We start from the raw sequence: 8,162 nt of genomic DNA on the forward strand, positions 1-8,162 counted from the left end.
AGTCATCTTTATACTGCTGTCACCTGTAAACTCAGGCATGACTAACAGATGACAGAAGTCACACTAAAGAGAAGTCCACAAGCTAGCAGCAGCAGTTCTGACTAAAAGCATTTAGAATTTTGTATATTTAAAATTAACATAACCTAAGTTTTTCCTCTTTGAAAAATGTCTGTACTTTGCCCAGTGACATTTGTATTTCTGGTCACTTTTAACTACTTAATTTTCAGCAAGTGGCAGAATGAGTCCGGGAGGTTAACAGAGCAGAGGGAGAGATAAAGCACTGTGACTTCCTTGAAGGATTTATTAGGAATGAGATCCAAAGAGATGATTGTAGGGAGAGCGCATCACATTAATTCTAGCTCCGTCTTGCCTAAAAAAAAGGTAAAAGGAACACAGAGCACTGCTAAGCACCTTAAGATTTTTGATTAAAAACATCTGTGTTTTAGACATGTGCCTTACACATAACTGCTATGAACCTGAATATGATATCTGGAATTCTATTTCAATTTGTTGACACAGTTTTCATGAAGAGGCCTTTTTATTCCTATACTTAATAGCAGGCATGTGGGAAGGAATCAGAAGAATGAGATCTCTACCTATTTGAGGCTCACTGCACAAACTAGAACCATGTACCAGTTTTTATTATATTAAAACAGTGTCAAAATCTGCCACACAATCTTCCTCTGATGTTTTGCTACTGTTACATTCTCATTCACTTTCTGAACAGCAGCAGTTCAGTTCCTCTTTAGTACCTAATGTGCATGGGCAGCCCTCAGCAGCCTATGTGATACTCAGGAAGCAAAGACAATCTGCAACAAAAACTGTAACAACCCAAAACCAGAAGATAGTTTGTATGTTTGTAACGCATTGCTAAAGCCATGCTGTGCATTTCCCTTTAAGTTTTTCAGATTTTCAAGTGGGAAGAGGCTCCTTGGGACATCTAAAGCAGCGGAAAGAAGGTTGAAAAGCTAGAAGCAAGAACAGAAGGGACAGGAACATAACAGGTGACAAAGCACCAGGTATGCTTCAGGTATGCTGTGGAGTTGTGTGTGACATTATGCCTTCAGTCATTCCAAACATCAGAGCATTTTATAATTTATATTTTTTTTCCTCGATATATGCTATTATTTTTTAAGATTATTTTTCCAAGTGTGACTAGTGGAATTCTAGTCATCTTATTAAATAAACTCAAACTCCATACAGTTCATTGTAGCAAATATCTCTAAAATATGAGAAGTGGCATTAAGCACAGGTTTAAACAGGTGCAGGCTTAAAATACTACCAGATCATTTCAAAGGTGAACAATGGAAAGAATGATTTCAACTTACTTGCTCCATCTCTGTTTCAAGGGACTCCATTTTTTCTTTCAACCTGCAGTTCTCAGACTCCGCACTGCTCAGTGCCAGTCTCACAGAGCTACAATCTGCTTCTGCTTGGTGGCATTTTGCTTCCCAACTTTCTCCTTGTTCACGGGCTTTGTGATAATTCGCCAAAAGCTCGCAGTTCTCTCTCTCCTAACACATAAAGCTTGTTTGTTTAACAATTTACAGTAAGCTTCACAAAATAGGGTTATCTATAGATCTGCAGGTATGACATGGTATTGGATGTTCTCTTTCCACTGAAAACTGCCATTTAGCCAAAACATCGACAGACTTCTGAAGAACTAGTTTGTTCAAGATGGCCACATTTTAATGCTCAAAAGACATATGTTAAAAATGGCTATATTCACATTACAAATACAGGAATAGCAATATATCGCAGAAATATTTTTTTTTACTATTAATCCCATATGGTAATAAAGACAAAGAGTTCCAAGTCTCTGTATTATTCACTGTCTGAATTTTTAAGTTTAATAAACACACACACACGGGGGGTGTGTGTGTGTGTGTGTGTGTGTGTGTGTATGAAAAACCACAATGAAATATACTTCATTACTTGTGTACTGCAAAAACAGCTAAGCAAATGTGTTCAAACTAATAAAAACATATTAGTAGAATGCAAATAAGTTTCGGCTAGGAAGCAAATTCTTCCATGGAAATATGGTTAAAATTTCATTTTTACTTAAAACAACAGCTTTTATTAACAGGTTTAATCCACTCACTTTAGCCTTCAGTATGCCCTTCAGCCTGACAGTATCTGTGTTTGAATCTCGGGCTTTCACCTTCATATCATCAAGCTCATTTTGGCACTTCGCTAGTTTTTTATGTAGTACCTATAAAGAAGGATTTGTTTCATAAGGTTTGCACCTTTACAAAACAATTACAATTAGTGCATATCTAACACCTATGGCTTTATTAACTCTTTATTTAAAGGCTACATAAAATCTAAACCATGTACATTTTTATAAACAAAATTTTGCTTTTCTAAAAAGTATTTTGTTTCTTTGACTTACAAATAATGGTAAATCTTAAAAAGAAGAAAAATGTCAATAGAAGAATGCAGCAGTTAAGAAGAAAATTACAGATGGTTTATTTAGCAGCTAGATGGTCATAACAAAATAGCCTGCCCCATTTAAGGAGCAGGGCTCAGAGTGAGCTCCCTCTTTTTTTACATGTTACAGTCTCTTAAAAGCCCACATTGGAAAAAGCAGGAGGGCTAAAAAATTGAATTAACTAATTAAGTGGGTTTCTCCTAATCAGGAGAAATAAACCCACAAGTATTAGGTGAATGCACACAGAATTTCTGGCAACTATTGCTTGAGAAATAGAACAGAACAAAGAAAAAAACTGCAGAAAGGATGTCTTGAAGGAAGAGTTTCTGAGCAGCGCCGTTCCTTACAAAATTACTAGAACATTCAGCTGCAAGAACCAGGGAAGGGGGCGGGGGAACACTGTGTGTGGAGAGGGCTATGGAGAAACCCCTACTCCTGCTGTGAAAAGGCTGTGAGTTGCTCAGAAAGGTGCTCTGGAAATCTGGGAACTTTCCCAGGAAGCTCAAGTGAAGAAATCAGAACGATACTTTAAATGCTTTGAGCATCACCTGAATTAATGGAAGAACCTAGAGGAACCAATGCATATTATAGAGGCAAGCCTACTAAAAAGTAATTGATCCTGTGAGGCTAAGACTTTTTGTTTCTAACTGCTTCTACCAGCATCCAGGCATAGCAAAGAAAACCATGAAGCTTTCAAAAGTAGCTAGAAGCAACAGGAGGGCCCACCAATTTATGCACTACTTGAAAAATAAATAATTTTCCTTCTTAGTCAAGGGTTCTCTGTACAAATATACCTGATTTTCGTGCTTAATATTAGAAAGATGCTCTTGTAACCTGTCAGTCTCCTGAGCTAATGATTCTCTGTTCTTGTTAGTCTGTGCAAGTTCTTTGTTGGTTTCTTGTAGCTGTTGATGCAAACTGGTGATATCTTTCTCACAGATGCAGAGTGCTTCAGCAGATTTTCTATGCAGCCAATAAAAAAAATCTTCAGGTATGACAATACTGCCCAACCTAATACAAATGATAGCTTTTCCAGTGGTTAAGTTTGCAAGTCATGAAACAAAGCTGTAATGTTTTAATATTTAATAGAGTAAAAAAAAAATATTTATACATTAGCATATCCTATGATTAAATTTTTGACTTAATGTTATAAATTAATCAAAATTTGATAATGATGTTGACATTTCATCCTTACTTTGTGGAACGCTCCAACTCAGAAATCAGAATCTTGAAATCTGAAATTATTTTCTCCTTGAAAAGAAATACAAAATTAAAATAAACCTCTCGCCACTCCTCAGTATAAATGGAAAAAAAAACCAGATTATTTATATTTCCTTTTATTCAGCTAGCTGATTAATTTAACTATTTAACGCAAAATGAATTGTGGTTTTCCAAGTTTCATCATGTACTGTTTAGAGCTGATAACTCTGATAAACTAATTTGGCAAAAAAGGAACAAATATTATTATCTTCTGCAGAATATAATAATTTTAATTACACTTTTTAATCCTTTGTGGTTCTAAAGGTAGTATTTGGCTCACACTCCTAAAACTAAACGATGTCTTCTGCCTATTAGATAAGTTATCACTGCTTTTCTGCAATGAATAAACTACCAGAGTCTGGTAGTTTGTAACTGATAAAACCAGAATTCCATCACAAAGTATATTACTTTACTCCCTTGTCTTTGGATACAGATATTAAAAGAAGCACAGATAGGCTAAGGAAATGTCTTCCACTGGAGACACAAGAGAGGTGAGAGACAGCCATCTCTTCTCTAAAATGGACACCATTTTACAATTTATAGTTTTAAAAATAGAAAGTCAGTGCTTATGGCAAGATGATTTTAGCCTGTCCTGCAATATCTTTTCTTTAAGATTTTGTTAAAAATCAACGCAAATTCTTGAGTTAACAATCACAACAGTTAAAAACTACCTTCTTTAGTTTATCCTAAATCAATATCCAGGTGACCTAAGCTGAAGTGAAAAATAATGTTTCAGAACTAAGCAGCTTTATTATATATTTTGAAATCACACTGTGCAATATACCTTAAGTGAAAAGAATGTAATTCAGATGCTTCTCCAATGACAACAAAGGCAATATTATTTAGCACCCTGCATCTTTAACATCAGTGGACCCCAAGGAAGAATTTAGGCTAAATGTTACGACAAACAAAATATTTGATTGACTAATTTACTCTTCTCCACTTCAGGAAACTACTTAAAGTCTCCTCTCTTGATAAGTATAAACCATACAAAACACCAAACATGAGATGACCGACACTGCTCAAACATACTGCTCTTGAAATCAACATGAGCTTTATCATTGCCTTGAAACTGGAGCAGAACTAGGTCAGCACTGAGCACTGTTGTAGATAACAATGTAAGGCAGGTGTGATGACACAACAGATCCTTCCTCTGTTTACCTTCTATGACTATTTACATGTTAGAACATACTTTAATTGCCAGGCTTTCCTCAAAGACAGCAATCTTCTCTTTTCCTTCTTCCACAGAGTCTTGCAAAGATGCCTTCTCTTTATCAAGTTGTGCAATTGTTTCTTTCAAAGCACAGATCTCCTCTTGTTGTACAAGACTTTGTCTTGAAAAGTTATCTAGACACAATCAGAAAGGTCTCATTTTTATTAATTCAACCCATTTGAAGTAAAAATTCTTTTGATACACTTCTAAAGCATAACAGAACATGGCAAAAGCTCCCCTTCAAGAAAACATTGAAGCGTGTACCTTTTTGAAATATATAAATAATCCAACTGAAATTTATAGAACTGCATTTTTCTTTAGATCAAGACCTGAAATTACTTGGCTCAAACCAAATCTATCTTTAAACAGCAAATGTTTAGATAATTAAAAACAACTTTCTCAGGTATTATAACAATAAAGGCTTAAACAGAATTACTATAGACAGAAGCAATATGTAGACTACAACATGTAATGACTGATGAAGTAAAAGAGACTGATCCTGATATTAGCCATTTTTTTTCTGAAACAATTTTTTAATTTAAATAACCTTTATGTGAAAGTAAGAGTAATGCAATTATAAAATTCAACACCACTTAAAAATTGGAAAGATGATAATGATAAAAGCAATCTACTCATTACAAAAATCAAATTCTAAAAGATGTCTGTCTCTATCTTCATTCAGCTAATAAAGTGTTACACGCTACACTTACCTTTAAATGGTCAGAGATCCTTATGTGATCTACATAGATTGCATTCGCAGAGGAGAGCCACAGAAACTCTTCTTACAGTGAACCTTACATCTCATAAAAAACACGCAGGCTGCAAATTACTCTTTAAATATCAGTGTACTTGGGCTTATTGAATAATACTTATTAACCACTTCCAGGAGATAAAACATCCAAAGTAAAATGATCTATAGCTCAGTCCTTCAGGGACATCATCGCATATCTTCCATGCTGTTTTTTCCACAGTATCTTTCCTTATTTCAAAACACAAGATGAAAGGTGCTCAAATTCCCACCTCGTATTTTTGGATGCATGGCTCTGGAACCCGCTAAGACAGTGCTCAAACCTGGCTCTAAAGAAAACTCTGATGGAGCAGCTAATCCTGGAAAGCATTTCCAGGCACCTTAAGGACAAGAAAATAATCAGTAGTAGTCAGCATGACTTCACGCAGGGGAAGTCATGCTTGACCAACTTGACAAACTTCTACAATGAAATGACTGGCCTGGTAGATGAAGGGAGAATGGGGATGTTGTCTACCTTGAGTTCAATAAGGCCTTTGACACTCCCATAAGATGCTCATAGATGAGCCGTTGACATATGGGCTGGATGAACAGACAGCGAGGTGGACTGAAAACTGTCCAAACAGCCAAGCCCAGAGGGTGGTGATCAGTGACACCAAGTCTAGTTGGAGGCTGGTAACTAGTGGTGTGCCCAGGGGTTAATACTGGGTCCAGTTCTGTTTTACATCTTCATTGATGATCTGGATGATGGGGCAGAGTGTAGCATCAGGAATTTTGCTGATGACATAACACTGGGAAGAGTGGCTGATACACCAGAGGGTCATCCTGCCATCCAGAGGGACCTGGACAGGCTGGAGAAATGGGCTGACAGGAACCTCCTGAAGTTCCACAAAGGGAAATGCGAAGTCCTGCACCTGGGGACGAACAACCCCATGCACCAGTACACACTGGGGGCCACTCAGCTGGAAAGCAGCTTGGCAGGAAAGCTGGGGGTCCTGGTGGACACCATATTGAACATCAGCCACCAATGTGCCCTTGCTGCAAAGAAGGTGAATGGTATCGTGGGCTCCATTAGGGAAAGTATTGCCAGCTGGCTGAGGGAGGTGATCCTTCCCCTCAGCTCTGATGAGACACATCTGGAGTGCTGGGTCCAGTTCTGGGCTCCCCAATACAAGAGCGACACGGTCATACTGGAGAGAGTCCAGCAAAGGGCCATGAGGATGACTGAGGGACTGCAGCATCTGTCCTGTGAGGAAAAGCTGAGAAAGCTGTGCCTGTGCAGCCTGGAGAAGAGAAGGCTCAGGGCAGGATCTTATCAATGTATATAAATACCTGAAGGGAGGGTACAAAAAGGACAGAGCCAGGCTCTTTTCAGTGGTGCCCAGTGATAGGACCAGAGGCAATGAACACAACCTGAAACACAGGAGGTTCCCTCTGAACATCAGAGAACTTTTTTTTACTGTGAGAGTGAACGAGCACTGGAACATGTTGCCCAGAGAGGTTATAGACTTTCCTTCCTTGGAGATATTCAAAAGACATCTAGACACGGTCCTGGGCAAGTGGCTGTAGGTGGCCCTGCTTGAGAAGGGAGGTCAGACAAGATGACCTCCAGAAGTGCCATTCTGTGATTCCAAGCAAGGGTGTGTTATCACCATTTTACAGAGAAGGAACGGAGGTACAAAGATCAATTGAAAACACTATCCCATTATTTTGAATGTGCAAACTGTGACTTAAATTTTCAGGATAGAAAGTATTACATGTTCAAAAAAAAAAACCAAACCAAAACCACAACCATGGATTGCTGCCACAGCTGTGAGTGCTCAACATTTCTGAACATTAATAACCAAAGTCTCAAATCAGGCACTCTGAAAATAGGTCATATGTATACTTAGTGAGGAATTCTGAAAAGTTTGGTTGTGCATCACCCCAAAATTCTAATGTACAGACAGCAACAGTATAAAATACTGCATAACAATATTTAACAGTTTAAATAGCATGTGCCTTCTCTTTCTGCAATTACCTGCTTTATTCACTATATTTTCTGCTAAGACGACCTGACAGACAAGCTTGCTTCACTAGACAACACTGACTGACTCCCTACAAAACTCTGAAAAAGTTGGCACAAAGGCTCCTATAGAAAAACACCACATGGCAGCGTAATTAAAAACAATACCATAAATAGGAAAAAAAACAGCCTGGGGTTTATTTATTAAGTAGTACAGACAACCTTAAGACTGGCATTCCCAACTTCTCGGTGTTTGTCTCTGAAATAAGTTACTTCACTTGTGTGAAAAACAAAAAGTACAATTTGGATTCCCATCATGTGTCACATGACATAGAAGATGAACCATTGGGGGACCATACTGCTGTTCTCTCTGCGGACAAGCACTGGAAAGAGACACTTTGCCAAATGTACATTATTTTGCTGACAAGAGAAGGCAACACAAGACTTGGAAATCCTTAGTTCCATTCCAGACTCCAGAAAAGGAAAAGGTTCTCTAGTGGACACACAC

The 8,162-nt window shown here is 37.8% G+C and overlaps 1 protein-coding gene across 1 annotated transcript in view; it reads right to left on the reverse strand.

Annotated features, from left to right (window-relative positions):
• Positions 1 to 8,162, reverse strand: part of TSGA10 (testis specific, 10) — a gene marked incomplete at both ends in the record, with an annotated part of 21,012 nt that overhangs the window by 3,563 nt on the left and 9,287 nt on the right. Inside the window, 5 exon segments of the mRNA XM_009701927.1 lie at positions 1,329 to 1,514; positions 2,102 to 2,212; positions 3,226 to 3,394; positions 3,627 to 3,682; positions 4,884 to 5,038. Coding sequence (XP_009700229.1) covers positions 1,329 to 1,514; positions 2,102 to 2,212; positions 3,226 to 3,394; positions 3,627 to 3,682; positions 4,884 to 5,038 — 677 coding nt within the window.

This window comes from Cariama cristata, unplaced genomic scaffold (assembly GCF_000690535.1).
Source record: "Cariama cristata isolate BGI_N322 unplaced genomic scaffold, ASM69053v1 scaffold4076, whole genome shotgun sequence".
NCBI classification, from domain to species: domain Eukaryota; kingdom Metazoa; phylum Chordata; class Aves; order Cariamiformes; family Cariamidae; genus Cariama; species Cariama cristata.